The sequence below is a fragment of the Rhea americana genome, unplaced genomic scaffold (assembly GCF_003343005.1).
Source record: "Rhea americana isolate MKP2758 unplaced genomic scaffold, rheAme1 scaffold_146, whole genome shotgun sequence".
NCBI lineage: Eukaryota > Metazoa > Chordata > Aves > Rheiformes > Rheidae > Rhea > Rhea americana.
In genome coordinates this window covers 1,385,632-1,403,987 of record NW_028185550.1, presented here as the reverse complement: position 1 = coordinate 1,403,987, position 18,356 = coordinate 1,385,632, and the positions used below count along the sequence as shown (strand labels likewise).

Genomic DNA, 18,356 nt, shown 5'->3' with positions numbered 1-18,356 from the left:
TAAGTAGAGATCAACATGGACAATGTTACGGAGGCCTTAAAAGTATATTCTCTTTTTGTTTTTTTTGGTGAATACAGAAATGGTGAAAAGGATGATCAATGGTGAAAAGCTAGTTACCTCCAGCAATTTTTGTGCAGATTTCCAACATTATAAGCTGTGCTACAAAATACTGGCACAAAATAGTTGCACATATTAAAATATTTAGCTCTCACCAAATGCCTAGTCTTATATGCTCTAGGATAAATGCCTGTTTATAGCATAAGCAATGCAAGTTTTAAATGAAAAGACCTATCTCCAGTTTGTGCTGGGAGAAATGTCAGTTGAGCCATATTGGTTTTGAATTGAATTTGACATTGATATGTGATAAATGCCCCATGGTGTAGCTGTATATATGTATATTGATGATAATCTTTGGCAATTCCTCCCACAGAAATTCTGATCAGCTATAAGAAAGATCACCCCCTCCTGTTCCAGTGTGTGTTAATTTAAGAGGCTTTCATCTGGGAAAGCAATTGGAGAAATAGCTGCAACTCTCTAAGATCTGTGGTTTTCTTTAAATGATTCTCAGTACTGACCTTACCATTTCAATCCTTGAGATATTTCTCAAAAGATGCTTCAAAGTATGCTTTGAGTCTTAAGCAGTTTTTTCACTCTTTAGAGAATATTATGTTCCTAGCTGTTATTTATAAACCAGCAGCAAGGAAGATGGCTGTGGTTTTAACAGAGGTATATATGTATTTAACTTGACATTGTGTGAATTCCTCAGCCCTGTTGATGAAAAATCAAGTCATTTAAAGCCCTGTATTGTTGGAGGAAGTGAGACACGGCTATATTTATATTGCATTGCATTTCTTCATCTCTGAATGCACCACAAATAACTAGCAGTGAATCAGCAACAGGCTAGTTGCCTGGTTTTTGCTTACAAGACTGTCAGAAATTAAGATCTGTGTTGGGCTGCAGTGACCACAGTGTGTGCTGCTCTGTTTGTGTGCTTGGCAAAGGTCTGCTGCACCTTGAGCTTTGCTTTGAAGGGTTTGATTCTAATTAAAGTATTGATTGCTCCCTTCTTCCCAAACTCTGCTATAGAAAAACAAAACTAAACTGCATTGTTAGTAAATAAAATGTGTACAGCAGGAAAACTGAATATATACAGCTATGATACACTTGTGACTTCTCCCTTTCAAGATCAAAAAAATATATCCTTCTCTGTATGTAATTTYTGAAGAGTTCATGTTTGAATCTCGACTTTACAAAAGTCTTCCATTCTGGATGAATGTCATCTGCATGATAAGCTAATTTTGTTTCCAGCTAGTGAACGCAGCTGACTTTCAAACACGAGATCTTGGTTTGGAGGAGGAACTGGCTTAAAAGGGGGACTTTTTGCCTGAAGATGTATTAGATGTTCTAGCCAGCTGGGAGCGAGCCTGTGCAACTTGACACAGAATCTGGAGCTGTACTGGAAACTACTGGAAACTCACCTATGTTAACTGGAGTTTTAAATACCAGTCTAGACTTAGACCAGCTTTATCATCTAAACAAAATTTTGTTCTTTGGACATAAGCAATATCTTTCTTTTTCCTTTTTCAGCATCCTGCATGTTTTCARTGATAAAGGCATCCACAAGAGACAGGATATTCCTCTTGCTGCAGGTATAAGCTGTCTATGCTGCACCAATATACTTCTTTGCTTGCTGATGCATTTTCTTTCTTTCCACATGTTTTAATCCTGGGTTTGCTTTGTGACCATGAAATACAGCAGTGCTGAAGTCCAGAGTTATGCAAGAAGTTTGTATATTTTAGTGTTTTTAGTGTGTTTGTAGATAAGTAGGTCAGATCCTGATGAAGTCCTAAATTAATGATTTACAGAGGAAAAAGACCAAACTTAAGAGAAGGAAGCAGGAGTGAACTTACCCTGTGAGATCTGCAAACATGTCTGGAAAACCAGTTTGTGTTGCTGATTTTGAAAAATATGCTAAAAAAGTTCTTCCAAAATCAGTGTATGATTATTACCGATCAGGAGCAGATGACCAAGAAACATTAGCAGATAATGTAGCAGCATTTTCAAGGTAGGAGGATGACTTACGGTTGTAATACATATGCATGTGTATATACTTGTGGAGTGTGGGGGGTATAAATTGTGCTTTATTAGTAGATGTGGGTGCACAAGTGACTCTTATTCACACAGAAAAATCCTTCTGAAACTTTTAAGCAAAAAAAAAATTCTCTATTCCTTCTTTTTAGGACAGCCTAGCAGCTTTCCCCTCTCACCTTTCCAAATAATATTTTCTATCAAATGTAGTCCTAAAAATACACTAGAATATTTTCTAGGTTTACCTGCATTTTTGTTTCTCTCCTGTTGCAGTTAGCATAAAGTCTCTGTATTCTTTTGGCTCTGACATAACCAATGTCCAGTTAACTGAAGAAACTTTAGTTTCTATGTATAGACTATAATAAAAGCACGAGATTCTTCTCATTTTTTTAGCTCCTGARTTGTTCTAGATCTCACCTGTTCCTCCCAAACTGTATTCATTATGCATCCTGCCATGATGAGTGTTTCTGAAACACTTATAAATCCAAGTAAAATACCCTAGCAGTGTGCTCTGGAATGAGCAATGAAAYCCAGTGCTTGGTACTGAGTGGCCAAGTACTGGTCAGGAGACTTCCAATAGCAGGGTCAGCGCTTCAACATGAAATACTGTAAATGATGGGAAGTATTATAAGCCAGTTCTAAGTTACATCTGGCCCCTTGTCCTGTTCTCAGCCTGAGCTCCCTGACCCCTCTGGTTCAGAAGCACAAGTTCAACACAGTTTAAAGTAGCTTTTGCCATTAAATTCTATGGAAGAGTGTCAAAGCATGCTTCAAGCCACTTTCCCTGTGCAGTGTTGGTTCTCCCTCCCCCGAATCTTGTTTTTTTCCTCTGCCACCAGTGCATTAGCCCAAGCTCTGCAAAAGAGAGAGGCAGACTAATCACATCATCCTAGTTAAGCCTAGTCAAACAGTTTAAACAAATAGCTGTTAGCTTCCATTTTTCCATTTGGTTCTTGGATTTTGTTGGTGCAGACATTTAACCCTCTTGCATGTGTTTCTGTTTATTTCTAAAGTTTTTAATCCCATGTGTGCTCTGTGTGTCAAGCAAACCAAAACAAAAATTTCTGATTTGTGTTTGTCCCCAGTTTTATTTCTTCCTCAGATGTCAAATATCCTGGCCAGATGACAAAGTTTGTCTTGTGTGCCAAGGAAAGTGTCCAATATGCACAGGTGCTACATGCTTGATTATAGTCTAGGTTGAAATCATTGAGTACATTTTTTTTCTGACTTCAGAGTAAGGTACAAGTTGAAGGATGGTGCTGCTGAAGAGACATTGAGAGAGGTGATTCTAAATCTTTATTATCTCCAGGTATATTGATGTTCCTACTTGTGTAGATRGGTTTGCTGGCCTGGATTCTCACCCTCTTGCAGGATGTCTCGGTTTGCAGTAATACATTGCTCTTCTGTAGCACCTGCCTCAACTCGTTTTCCTGAGGTGTTAGATATCACTTGCCTCATTTTATGGATTAGAAATGAAACACAGACAAACGGTTAGAGGAAGGGCAGTCACTAATTTCATGGCTTACTTTCAGACAGCTTATTGAGCTAGGACCTGTGAGCTCAGGGCAAGCTGGGTGCCTGCAAATGGAAACCAATAGTGCTAGTGGACTGAAGAGGCTAGTTACTTAGCTAATCAGATCCCCTGAGATCCCTGAAGTCCAGGAAATTCTGCAATTCACTTCTCTCTTTTTGAACTTATTCCAGTCTGTAGTTTTGTGGAGGGAGGGGGAAAAGAATAATTTTGCCAGACAGAACAGTTGGGTGGCAACTCTTCTGAATCCAAACCAAAAACAGCAGCAACAAAAGTTTTTAAAGGTCCAAAGTCTTTGAATTCAGGCTCCTTGAGAGGTAAGTGGTCACCTGTATCTTCCTGTATATCCAGTAATAAGCGATTTGTCCGAACTTGCACGGGAGGTTTGTGGCAGAGCAGTGTGTGGCATGTTCGAGAAGAAAATTAACCTAGGCTGCAGCTGGGTGTTCCAGGCCTCTTGGCTAGACACGAGCACCCACTGAAACCCTAAGTTTGCGCTTGGTGCCATTCAGACGTGGAACCAAAGGACTGTTCCTGTGCTAAGGGGTGAATAGAGCATGAGGGGATGTAGTAATGCTCACTCTTTTTAATGCTTCCAGATGCTTTATAAAGGTTATTTACCCTGATAATAAAATGAGATGTTAAGAGTGAAAGGAAGTGCATAGAAGCAAGCAAGAGTAGTAGTAGTGATTTTTTTCTTATCACTTAACCACAGTAACTAATCATGATTTAAACAGAAGCTGGATCTAATCTACCCAGAGACATGTTAACAAAGGTAGGTAAATCTGCTTGCCAGGCTTGTGTTTTCTTAATACATGAGATACTGTGATAAACTGTTCAATCTGACCATGTTTGCCCTGGCTTTCTGGTAGCATATCTAGAAGGGATGGAGTAGGAAACTTGTATAAAGACTTTTCAGTGTTTTGGAGTACAAAACTTACTTGGAGTAAAAAAAAAATCTTTATTTATTTTTCAATGCTTGATGAAAAGCATGGTCTAATCACTAAGGCAGGATTGCCGCTGAATCCGGGTTCATTCCTGGTCTCAAAGTCTGCTATTGGTTATCTCTCTGTTCCTGAGTGCAGCTCATGGGTAAATGTAAAGTAAGATAYATGTTATGCCTCCTACTCACAAAGATCACAAAGTCAGATATCTTTCTGAAAGAAATTTGTATGTTTGGCTTTATTTGTGATAGCCTCAGAGCTCCCATTGATTTCTATTGGCAGAGGCTCAGTTGCTTGCTCTTTTAAGTCATGAGATTCAGCCTGATTATATAAGTTTACAATTTATTTAAATATTGTGTGTGTGTGTRTATTATATACATACATACACACACATATTTATGGGGGGGAAAAAGGCACAAAACTGAATCAAAAGCATGAATTCTTAGCCCATACCATTGTACAAAACTATTACTGATAGTTTTTCCCTAACAGAGCCCTTTCTATGTCAGGTTTGTCTGAGCTTTTTTCATGCGTTTGCAAGTTAATGGTTGCATTTAACGATAAATGGACTGCTATTAGGGAATGATCTAGCAAGTTAATGAAACTGTTGATAGGCAATGCGATATCTTTAGAAAGACACGCGCAGTTTCTAGAAAAGTGAAGTTCAAATCCATTTGATTATAAAATGAGTATCCTGGCCTTTTGAAAACATGAAGAATTTGTAGGAGTTTAAAGTGCTTTGGTTCTATAATCAGATACTAGTACCAAAAGACCATTGGTAAGGATGAGGTTAACACCAGACACAGTAACTTTCCTCTGTTTGCCATTTCTTCTGGGACTGATGTTGGAGTGAGAAACTAGAGCTTGTATTTCAACATCAGTGTTACTGCTAAAGCCAGATAACACTTTTTTTCCCACAGTTTTCAAATAATRTGGAGACAGCTGTTGTATTAATGAAGCATTTTAGCCAAAGAAGTTTTCTTTCAGATGTCAGCACACACATTATTCCCTATGGAGTCTGACTTTATTCACCTTGCATTTATTCTGTGTCCCCAAAAAACATATGTCCTTCCAATGCTGTGTTTATCTGATGATTAAATTCACTCTCACATTGCCAAGGAAGCAATTGGGCTGAATAGAGAATAGACTTTATGACAAGGTTGGRGTGCCTTAGGCTTGATGGTACTCAGGAATTGATCTGAAATCTCCTCTTTCATTTTAATGAAGGTAGACGTGTGTGTGTGGGAATACATTTCTGATAATCCGCTGTGACACATTCTGCCACTGACTTCCCAGTGGCATTTGGAGAAGATGCATTACGTTGCCATATGCATATGGAACAGCAATAGCTTGTTTATCAGTGACAGCACTGATGTGTATTTGCTGCAAGTGTATCATTGTTTTGTAGCTCGGTCTTAAGGGCCTTAAAATAGCTAGGCATTTAAATAATGCAAATATTAGTTTAAAAAAAGCAAGATGGAGAATCTGATCAGGGCCAAGAAGTCATGCAAAGTTGGAGGGGGAAGAAAGAGGGGAATGTTTGTAGTAAGTTGATAACATCTCTGCGATGTCCTTCACCTCAGATGCTCAGAGTGCTCCAAAAAGAATTGCTGCTTGGACTGCAGGATACCCTCAGAGATGAAATACATTTTTCTCAAGAAAAAAGAAGCTGTTGCCTCTAAAGAGTGCACAGCAAGAGCMCATCAGTTTATGATGGGAGGTAGAGGCCGCAGGGGAGACTAAGGTAGCAAAGGGGGTTTGAACCAGGATAGGGACTTTGCCCGAACCGTGTGTTCTCTCCAAACCATACTTTCAGCGGTGCAGCGCCAAGGGGTTATTTCGTACCAACTCAGAAGGCAAGCAAGAAGAGCTGCTGCAAATGTGTTGTCTTGAAAGCTTCAGCAGCATTTCACAGCTGAAAATGAGTGGGAAAATAGAGAACACTTTCCTCTTATTTTAACCAACCATGCAATAATTTACATTTTGAAATTTTTGAACGTGGAGGGAAGAGAGATCTTGTTTTCCGCCCTCACTTTCAACCTTCTTTAAAAACAATTTTAACTAAAAGTTGCCTGCCAGATTGTGAATGCTTACTGGCTTCCTCAGGGTAGCAGTTTCCCAGCTGGGACAAAAGAGGTAATAGCTTGCAATTGCTGATGATTGCAGACAGGTGCGGACTTCATTTGGGAAAAAATGTGGATGACAAGGAGAGGATGAAAAAAAATACACAAGGTATTTACAAAATGTCCACGAAATGTTTTTACCCATAGACTGGGAGGACACAGGTATTGTGTGAATGCATGCTCTGGTTACTGGGAACTGCCTGTCTTGCTTTTTGCTTACTGCTATTGAGGCATTTCCCTATAGCTTTTTCAGAAAGTGCTTTGCTTCAAGTGTCTGACTCACTAAAAGCCAGAARAATCTCCACTAAAAATGCCATATTGGGATGGTGGTGGGAGTGTTGTGTTTTGTTTTGTTTTTCTTGAGTAAGACTAAGATGGTGATCCCTTTGGTGTTTATATGGAACCTAGTAAATCCTCTGTTGTGCATGTTGACTTGATATTGGTCAAGAACATGCAGTCCAGTAAGATGCAAGGGGCAGAGGAGCCATAAGGGTGATCAAAAGGGACAATTCAATTTTGAAGTCTAGGGCTAATGAATCTGGTGGTCCACGAAGGTCATGGATGGAGCCTCTTTGTGGTACATAAGGGGGAGTAGGATGTTTATCACTACTTGTAGTAGTGGCATTGCATTTCTTATATACACTGTTGGGAGCTGGGGGCCAGGGCGAGGATGTTGGTCTTCCTACTTCTTTTTCCAGCTGAAAGCACTACAAGAATCTTGGTGCTTCAGGACTAATCCTTAGATGTGTGTTGTGATGAAATGGCAGTGGTTTGTACCAGGTAAAAATCTCACAGGTCAGAAGCAGCACAAAAACTAGGAGACTGGGGAAAAAGAAAATATTTCAAATCATTGTGCCTTTATTTTGAGTTTCATTCTAACAACTAAACAAAAACATTAAAGGATTATTATTTTCTTTGCTGGGAAAAGATGTCTTCGAATTGGGATAAAGGCTTTGGAATGAAGATAAGGAAGAAGAAAAAGAAAAATCCATGTTTTTTTTTGTCCCACCCTCAGCCCATCCTCCTTTGAAAAATAACAGTCTGATACAATGGCATGAAAACAAGCCTAAGGATACACACTTGCAGTGTGTGTCTTGGCATCAAATGATACAGCTGACTCCCACAATATCATTTCTTCTTCCAAGCATCATAACCATCTTTCTCCTCCCTGAGGAGCATGTTCTGGAGAGCTAGCACAGCCTGGTGCTCTAGTGTTTAAGAAATTTAGGTCTTATCCTGACTCTGTCCTAGGTTTCTGTTAGAAATATCTCTAGATCTTTCTAGAGAATGAAGAAATTGCTGCTTTTTTTTTTTTTTTTTTTTTAAACTGTTTACTCTGTGCTGGAGAGTACTCTGGGATGAAGCCCCTAAATGGAGAGTAAAGTCCTGCTCTAGGCTGATACAGTTTCTGGCTGAATATATTAAAGGCCAAAGCAAGGTCGAATGGGTGAGCAGATGCTAGGCCAAGTCATTCAAGGAGTAGATTGTAATTTGCTTTATTGGGACAGTAATTGTGCTTCTTGGTCTTTTCCTGTACCAAATTACAGTTGCTACATTTAGTCTTTTCCTGGAAGTCTCTAATCCTTGTGGTATAACAGGCTGTCTCTGGGGTTGGAGTCACTTTTGAACTAAGCACGTTTTATACAGTGGTCTGCAACCACGGTGGAACAGGCCTCTGAGCAAAGCAGCTCTAGCGAGRTGCCAGGATAGATGTGGAGCAGTGAATTTCCCTTCTTCCTTGGCTTGAGTTTTATTAGCACAGAGAGCCTGCCCACCTCTTTTTCCAGGGCAAGAAGAGTGGGAGCTCACTTCTCACTGCAAAGAACCACAACGTGGGCAATCTGTACCCTGTACGCCCTGTGGTTGCTCACAGAGGTGTGTGGGGCAGAAGGCATCCAGCCTGAAGAGAGCAGATAACGCAGCCAAGTACAACAGGGAGACACTTAGGGACAACGAGGGATAAGAGCACTGACCAGGCCAGTCTGCTCCAAAAAGCCTTGTTTCCTGGCTCTCCCAGGTCCATTGGAGAGGTAACTGAAGGAGGTCAGACTAGGATTAATAGCTTCTGCTGTCCTCTGACACCCTGTCATCCAGTTCTGCCCAAGGCTTTCAGGGAACCTGAGACTCATTCTAAATGCTACTGTTTGCAGCTGTTGTCTTTTCTTTCTGGTGATAGTGGTCAATAATGCTGCAAGGCACTCTGCCTCTTCTGCTGATCTCTCTCCCTCTGCCCGCTCTCCTGGCTCTCTGTGTTTCTGCAGCTGACTGCAGCTMCAGGTAATTCAAAGAATTTCTGTTCCAGCTTTAACATCCTCCTCCCACGTGCCTCTTGCAGCTTCCTTCCCTCCGGCTTTCACCATCTTTCTCCTGACAACAGAAAAACTTGCGCTTGGCTATTAGGAACTGTAAGTAATCAAAACGATGCATGMTTTTTAAAATTTATCCATTTGTCTGTGTGTCAGATGGAAGCTGTACCCCAGGATACTCAGAGACGTGTCTGTAATGGACCTGTCCACCTCTGTCTTAGGGCAGAAAATCAGTATGCCGGTCTGTGTCGGAGCAACCGCTATGCAGCGCATGGCTCACGTTGAGGGAGAGATGGCTACTGCTAAAGGTAAGTGGTGCAAAGAGAGGTCCCTGCAGCGAATCAAAGAGAGGAACAGAATAATACCGTGCCTGCTGTTTGCGCAGTCAAGCTGTGTTTCTTGCGTGTGGTGCTGTAGTCCTGGTGAGGTTGAGTGGTTGCTCAGACTAATTGGTTTTATTTGGGGTTTTTTGTTGTTTTTTTTTCCCTTTGTTTTGTGCTTGTGCTCTCGCCTGGCAGGAAAGAGTGATGAAAAATGCAGTATGCAGTGGGGGAAATAGTTGGGGAGCTGAGGCAGAGGACCCAATTTAATAACTGTTTTATAACTCTGCCTCCCTACCGTCTATGCATCATTATGAAAAGAAGCACGTAAAATTATACCAGAGATTCAGAAGTCAATGGTAAGGCTGACTCCTTTGCAAGTGGGTGCTAGTCCTTTCTGCTTTGGGTTCTCTGGCCATTTTGAAAGGCTGGCCCTTGGCTAGTGCGATCGGCATAACTCCTTAATGGAGCTGTGCTGCTTTACATGAACGAGCTGAAAATCTGGACTTGGGATGGAAAGGAGCAACTTACTAAAACTAGAACGCATCCTAGCCTAAAACTAGGCTCATGCTGTCTCCATTAAATTCTAATGGCCCTGTTATATCTTGTTGACTTTCCTTTCCCAGGAAACGTGATGTTACAAAATCTTGGCTTTGGAGTTTTCAGATTTTTGGAATAGCTTGCAGCATTCATATTACTTTACTTTCACATGTGGTCTCTGTGCTATTCCCACACAAGAGGCACTGTAGGTTCAGACAAGCTCCCTCGCTGCAAGTAGTTCCCCATCCCACCTCCACGCTTCAGAGGTGGGACTCCTCCAAAAGCCCCTGGAAAGGCAGGATTTGTTTTAAAGTGGCCTTGGCACCTTTTTCAGTGAAACAATGATCAGCAAACAGCCCAGGTGACCCCGTTGCATCCATTACCAGCAGGGAGATGACCAAGGTTGGTGCTGTGGTTCCTCCTCTACCATTCTGGCTGCAGTTTCTGTAGTGCAGCTCAAGTCACACCAGCAGTAGGTGCCCTGCCTGGGAGGCTGCAGAGTCTTATTTCAAAAGGTGCCCAGTTTCTCAGCAGGCAGAACAGGCCATAGAAAGCAGCGGTAGGGTTTCCTGCTGGCTCCTGCCCCCGCGAGGCCGTGGAGGCAGAGAGAGGGCTGAGCCTTACTCCCAGTGCATGGACCAGAACACCTCGTGATGCCAGAACAGCTGCTCTCCTGGGGCGCTCGTGCCAGTGTAATCGGAAACATGTTTGGGCCTGGCTTCCTGGCTGAGCTGAATGCTCCAGGGGTACAATCCTTACTGTGTGAATGGGAACAAGGCTGAAGTATCTGGTTCRTTTTGGAATCTGAGAACCAATTTTTGACTGCTTGCCCTTCAGAGCAGCAGTCAAATGCTGAACAGAGGTCTTTTCCATAAAGCAGAACGGGAAATAAAATCCTGCACATCACTATGGAAATGATGTAGTTTTTGTTGTTTCCCTGCCCTGGGAAACATGAACTTGAAATATGCATGCTGAAAATTTAAAAAAAAAAAAAAAAAAAAAAAAAAAAAAAAAAACTTTTAATAAGAAAATCAAATCACACATTTTCAGAAAATTATCGAAGTTGGAAATATTTCTTACTCCTATTGTTGAATAAATCCTTGGAGAGGAAACAACAAAAATCATTGAGGGCAGATGAGGCTTGCAGAAAGAGGGAGAGCGGGTGCTTGCTTCTCTGACTTCAGATGCAAAAGGCCTGAATGTCTTCAATGGTTTGCAATTTGATGCCAAGAGAGGATAGCAATAAGGCATTTGTGAAGGTGAAAATGGGGAAAAAAGTGCTGTCAGATTTCATCTCTGTCACCCAACAAACAGATTAAGAAGTGGGGATCTGGATGTGCAGCAGCTACAAAGCACAGCTGGTAGTATGACAGACATGCAGAGGGCGAGGAGAATGTGTGGCAGCTCCCTCTGTGCRATTTTGGGCTGAGCAATGGCCCTGGCAGTTGTGCCTCTGGCCCTGTCTGTCTGTCTGCATCTCTCTCGTAAACACTGTGGTGATGATTGGGTCTTTTTGGAAAATCATCCGGGAGGTTTTGTAATCTGCTGTAATACAGATGAATTGTCTGTCTGACTTCGTGTGTGTGTGTGTGTGTGTACATCTATATATGTATGTATATATATTTTAAGGCCAGAAAAGRTTGTAATGCTTATCCAGCATGAGTTCCTGCATAATGGTAGTCAAGGCTGGCAGGGATTCAGTCTGAGCTATTCAGTCTTGATTTGGGAATGAAATGACAGAGGACTCACCTATTTCTTGCTTYTTCTGACACTCATTTCTTGTTTGAATCTGTTTATTTGTAGTTTTCAACAAGCTGCTSCTTTAACGCTTTTGGCTAGGCTGTAGAGCCACCTGTTGTCAGAAAGCTGCTCTTGAGCTCCTCCTGCCCACTGTTACCTGCACTATTACAKCTGCTCTATTTTCTCATAGTAAAGCATATTTTTCAGGCCTCCAGGCATTTTTATCACTTGAACAAATAAGTGAAACAACATATATTTCTATATACTTTCTATACATATAAATATATTCCATGGCAATATATGCTTCCTATCACAAAAATGTTTATGAATACCAGTGATAATCCATGTCTTTGTCCCCAGAAATTCAGAAGCTTTTGCTTGTCTGTGGAAGGCATTCCCTTTCAGCGTAGCTCTTTGAGTGCATCCCAGGGAGGCAGCAAGATAAGGGCCCCTCTGGGCTAGATGCTGCGCGAAGATGTCAGTGAGRAGCTCACAATCTAAAAGACTGAGAAATAGGATATTAGCCTGACTTCAGATGTGAGGCTTCCTTATCCTGAGCTTCAGAGCAACATAATCATAAAAAGAAGTCACGCAGTCCCTGCTGTATATGAATAGCTTTGGGCAGTCATTGCAACTCTCCAGCACAGGTAGAATGAACAAGGCTACAAAACCCAAGCAGGCAAAATAAAAAAAAGCCTCAGTTCTGTGCATGGATGAGCAGCTATTGGTTTAATAGCATCTCCATAACCAATGCTGCAAGTGTTAGGGTGAAGTGAATCTAATTACATGCCCTGCAGTGAGAGATGGTCTCAATTCTCTTTAAAAAGCAGTGTACTTGTGAGAGGCTGCCATAGTGAATTGCAGCACAACTTCAGTATTATAGTCGAAGGATTTAATCAAACATAGCCCTTCTGATAGGTTTAATCTTCAGTCATAGACGAAATCGTATTTTCTGTAAAAGTAAGTTTATTTGATTTATAGTATGTTTGGAAATGTATCTTTTTTTTTTTTCTCCCTAAGATTTATTTGGAAGCCAAGGATTTTATTCATATTGTATATACAGCCCCATTCCACATGATGGAGCTCAAATACCTTGAATTGATCTGAGAAGAGGCATCCTACCAGTCAGTACTGTTAGTGCTGTCCTGTCATTTGGCAACTTCTACAGATATTTCTGGCCCAGGTTATGCTGATTTCACTTTGCAGAGGAAACTCTGAAGCATAATACTGTTAAATGCAAACATATTAACACAATGTTAAAAGTGAGATTTGAAATGCACAAAATTCAAAGCATTCCATAGCCCAGACTCCCACCCATACCATGGCCTGGCCCCATTTTAAGGCATAAATCTTTAACTGCACATGCAGTCAAGTGATACAATAAGCTAACTACCAGGTCTGAGTTATGGCTGTGGTAGATAACTTAACTTAATTTTGGAATTTCCTGGCTTTTGTGCACTTAGTTTCAAACTTTAACATAATTATTGCATTTTCTTGTTTTTTAAATCAAAGCTAGAAGAGCTTGGTGTACTGGCAACTACTTGAATATGTGGCCAAATAAACATATCCTTGAGAGTCAGTAAATTTTTCATCGCTTTGAAATGAGAGGGTAATTAAAATCACACCCTCTGTATTGCATTAACTTTTCTTGAAGAAAAAATATGACTTCAGTGTTGTGCTCTGTTAGAGGTGGAGTGGGGCATTCAGTGCCAAGCTTTTGGTTTGACCTTATAAGATGACAGGGATTAGCTGTAAAGTACACGTTTGGCTTAGAGCTTCCCTTAAATTTAGGACAGGGATCAGGGCTTTTGCTGCATCCAACTTTTCTTAAACTCTTAGAGATACCTCTGAAACCCACAGAGCAGATTGTTGGTTGCTTTAAATCAGCTTTGCTTCAACTACACAAACTTACACAAGCCAAGAAAATCTGATACATAATCTTGTGGCTTTTAGAAAACACAATGTACTTTGTAAGCTTGAATTTTTGGCTCAGGTGCGTAGAAAGCAATGTATCATGTGGCCTTGCTATTGTGAGGGTTTTTTGAGAAGTGATGGCCCAGGTGTCCCGCATCCTATCCCGAGTCTTGGCGTACAGCTACTTTCTTATTGAGCTTAATGAGCGATGGCACCGTGTGCGTCTGGGCACTGTTCAGCAGGTATAGCAAGCAGATCTGTGCTACTGGGGTTAAACTCAAGAGACATAACCTTGGGCTGGCCCCGTCCTCACCAGCAGAACAGGTGGTACAGTGAGCAAGAAGAGCAAGGCTTTTCCTCCCTCCTCACATTTTAAGAACGATATCCAATCCTCTCAGTGATCTCCCTTAAACAGTGAGACAGCATTTTGCTTTAAATTGCTATCTGCTCTTCCAGTGAGTTTGCCTCCACTCTGTGAAATAAATACAGGTGTCGTCTTGTTCAGGACATGCCTTTATTGGCCGTTCTGTTTTATTAGTGAGGCGTATGTTCTGGGGAGAACATTCAATTCTGATTTTAAAAATTCCTGATGATGGGCAGTCCAGCACAACAATCGTTAAGTTACTCCGAAAGCCARCTCCGCTCTTAGCAACATAACCATAATTGTTGTCCAAATCTGTACAGCTTCAGCTTCCAGATCTTATTAATACTTTTGTTAGCTAGACCTTAAACAACCAAAGAAAATCTATTCTACACATAGGTTCTAATTGGTTATTATAAAGTCATTCTTTAGTTTTATTTGACGTGTCTAAATGGACCTGGAGTCTTTCCTTACAGGGAATATTTCCTCACCCTTTAAACAATTTCATGAACCCTGTCTCATGGACCTGGTTAGAAATTGTTCCAGTTCTTGAAGCTCTTTCCTCAAGTATATTCCATAATATTTTAGTGGCAGTTCATCAGTGTGCATTTGACAATTTTGCAAAGAATGGATTTGTTGTTCATTAGGAGCTGGAAGTTGGGAGGAAAATTATCTTGGATCCACTGAAGTGTTTAATTTGATCCAAAATACAGTGTTTTATTTCATTTTCCTACTAGCCAATGCTTTTAACGATAGCTCTGTTTTGAAACAAAAGTGTTAGTTCAAAAGAAAACGTTTCCATTTTGAAAATATCAACATATGACACTGATTTCTGAATCTTTCTTTTCCTTCTTACTCTCATTTCAACTTATTTAACTAAAAATTTTTGCCAAATCTGATGAATAATCTTAGCCACCATTAGAGAGCAAAGGGCTGGACTCTAAATGCTTTTAAACCAAACTGAATGGGACTTTTCTGATTCTGCATGATTTTTCTGTTCCTCCATTGGAAGATTCAGTATCCCTTCACACAAAGATCGTCCCCTGTCATGCTGATTTCAGGCAAACCAATGTGATTCTAAGGGAGTCTGCGCTCCCTTAGAAAGTGCAATAGTATTTATGGTCCTCTAAATAGGACTCATATTCAAGTACACTGAAACGAAATCTTGTTCACCCTCCAGCTGCTCATCAAGGAATAGGAGTTTTTTGAAATCCCAGTCTGTTACAGTAAGATATGTAGCATTATTTTGATAGGATTTGTGGTCTGTTAACGTTGATGTTAATTGTTTTAATGCTCTCAATTCTTACTGATTCCCGTATTTAATATTCTGTTTAGTCCAGAAGTACTATTTCAGTAAGTCTAGAGAAGTCAGATATTGCAAATCAGCCTGCATATCTTGACCATTTTCTTGGCCAGATCTTTCAAAAACTTTGAATGTTAGTTATTCAGACCTGATGATTTTGTTTACCCTCTGCAGTTGCTCTCCAACAGCTTTTTGAGTTACATTAGCATGCAAGAAGGGTTTCACCATCACCTGTGATGTGACTGCACTATTTGCTTTGCCAAATAGAGAGTAGGAATATTGACTAAAAACTCTCCCACCACCCTCGTTTTGTTACTGGAAGGTACATTATTTCCAGCTAGCAAGGGACAAATGCTATTGCTCCTTTGACTCTTGACAGACTTTTCATTTTCTCTATTAGCTTTAATGCTGCCAACCATCTGAACTGTGGTGCTCTGTGTTCTCCTGCTGATGGCATCCGACAAGCCTGTGGCTGTGAGTGAGGGACTTTGCAACCTGCTGCTTTTTGTGCTCAGCCCTTGTGAGCAGGACAGGACTTTGTATTCGTCTTTTGCCTTTCACCTGTGTGGCATTCCAAAAAAAATGTTAGCTTTGGAGAAGCTGTCAAGGTTTCCAGGAATCTCAACAGAGTTGTTGAGAGGACAGTATTTGTGTGGGGCAATACGGACTGGACTGACCTGGCCCTAGCTTCCCCCAGATACTGCAGATACTGACATGTCCGGGGAACTTTCTGGTAAAGAACATCTCTGRTATGACAGCCCTGGTTTCTGGACCAGTCAAATCCGTTTTGTTCAGTCATATTTTCTCTGCTGCTTATCACCTTCCTGCATGGCTGACGAAATGCACTACGCCAACAAAATGATTACAGGCACAACGAGCACACAGTGTTTTGTAAGGAGCAAGTGTGGTAAGGCTGGGCAGGGGATTTCTCAGCCAAGTATGTTTCATCAAGAAAGTAATTTTAAGTACTTTAAACAATTTTGTTTCTTAGGAGATGCAACTCTAAAAACATAGCTACTTGTCTTGAGAAATACCACTATGACAAAAGGACACCATGTTGATCCTAAATAATGTACTTTGTCTCCTAACATAGGGACTATGTATTTACTGGTGCACTCAGGGTAGAATGACCAAACTGGGAGAGCTTTGACTGCCCTTCTTCAGAGATTTTTACTAAAAGGGAAATGATGTTGCACACAAGAGAAAAATAGCCAAGTTCTCATTAAGTATACAAGGTAATGCTGGCAAAACATGCAAGCTTAAACTAAGCTGCTCTTTGGTGACATCTTCTGAAATAAGTTGCATCTGTATTGTTTTCATAACTGTTGGAGYGATGTCTTGTCAGAGGTTGCTTAAGCAGGAAGGAGATCCTGAGGTTTCAGGATGAAAAAACGGCTGAAGAGCATTGTTGCCTCTTTATTGTTCTCCTGTAGACTTCTCAGATGTGGGTCTTATCGGACGGTTGATCTTGATTTGTTGCTGTCTAAAATATTCCAACTGAACTTCTCAAGAACAAAAAAGCCCCATTTTATTGTGACTTTTCTTCCCTGGTGAGAGTCTCTCTCTCACCTCTCAGATGTAGAAGGGTCAGCTGAGCCAGGGCTTCACTGGACCAGGTACAACTGTGTAGCCGTGGATCAAAGCAAACAGCGTCCATCCATTGCCATGGGCCCACGTGGCCCATGCATTCCAGGTAATGTGACTAGGGAGCTCCCCCTTCCTCAGGCCATCCTGATTGTGGCAGCGTTTGGTCCAGACAAAAGACAAAGAGCTTAAAGTTTTATCACGCTGATACTTAAAACTCCCCCCAACCTCCTGTATGTGCCTAGCACTATGCTTTCAGCACTGTCGGTGACCTCAGTGGAAGTCCTTCTTGTGTAGAAAGGTAAATATATGCTTTGGGCAATGCTCTATATTTGGGCTTAAAAAATGACTCTTCCCCCCCCCCCCCNCTAAAAGCAAACTGAAACAGACTGAGGAAAGGCTGATTTACAAAAATCTGATGTTTTAAACTCTGAATGTCATATTGCTGCAAGAGTGTTCCATTGGTATATGGATCCAGAACTGATTYTTAATAATAGTTTAAAATATTTGTAGTACCCCAAACTTGGGGTGTTAAATGTAGCTGTTAGAGGAAATGAATTGCTTCTGTTTTCTTAAACTGCAGCTAAAATAGCGCAGAAGTGGCAGCGTATTTTTAGCAAAGCTTGATTCCAGGAAAAAAAGAACCTGGCAACACTTCAAGAGCATATATCATACATTTCTGCAAGTCTACAAAATTGTCTAAATAAGCTTAAAATGMTCAAGATAGATAAAGCATAGATCAGCTAAAACTGGAATCTGGAATCTCTGCAAGTTCGAATAATTTGTTTGTATAGACTTTGAATTTGATTGTGCAGATTTGAAGTATGAATCTTGAGTTGATTCCTTACCAAAGAGCAGTTCACTTTACAGGATACATAACATTGTGAATATACTTTTGTGAAAACTCCATAACCCAGTTTGTGATGGTTGAACCCTGATTGAACCAAACTAATCTGGAATAAGATGTAAGTATGTTCTCTATCCCCACGTATACAAATAAATTGAAAGGATGTGGTGTTATTTTATGGTGTTTAAAAACTTCCATTCACTGAACAGGTTTTAGTTCAGTTTTTACTTTCACTTACACAGTTGTAACTATTCTTGTGTCCTTAGTGTTATATGAGTTGAGGGGAAAAAAATAATGAAGATACCTAAAGACAGATTGAACTGTAACACTTACATTTTTTCCCTTATCTGATCTGAAGGTTTTGCAATTACTGGTTAGCAGCCCTCCCCCTCGTTCATGAACACTTACTTGGTGGAGGACAAGAATGCTGATCCCTTGTTTCTTAGCATCACTTAGGGGACCTGATTCAACAAATCACTTACGGGGTTTGCAGCAACCCACCACAAGGAACTCCCAGCTATTACTCSTTTATTTAGGCATTCAATGTACATGGGCTCTTCAGAAGAAATTTATTTGTAGGTACTTAATCTGAGAGAAGGAAACATTTTCACTGACTTCAAGGGGACTAATCAAATGGCTAAAATTTTTCAGTTCTTTGATAGATCTATGCATGTGCTACCATGGAAAGTTCACTTTATCTGGCAGAGCGGGTCCCGGATGTGTAGAAATCTTTTTTTTTTTTTTTTTTTAATTTG

At 40.7% G+C, this 18,356-nt stretch overlaps 1 protein-coding gene across 1 annotated transcript in view; it reads left to right on the top strand.

Annotated features, from left to right (window-relative positions):
- Positions 1-1,928: 1,928 nt before the first annotated feature.
- The window catches only part of HAO1 (hydroxyacid oxidase 1), a 31,799-nt gene continuing 15,371 nt past the window's right edge, over positions 1,929-18,356 (top strand). The window contains exons 1-2 of the mRNA XM_085299168.1: positions 1,929-2,065; positions 9,149-9,300. Of these exons, the coding sequence (XP_085155294.1) occupies positions 1,929-2,065; positions 9,149-9,300 (289 nt within the window). The remainder of the gene's footprint in view (positions 2,066-9,148; positions 9,301-18,356) is intronic.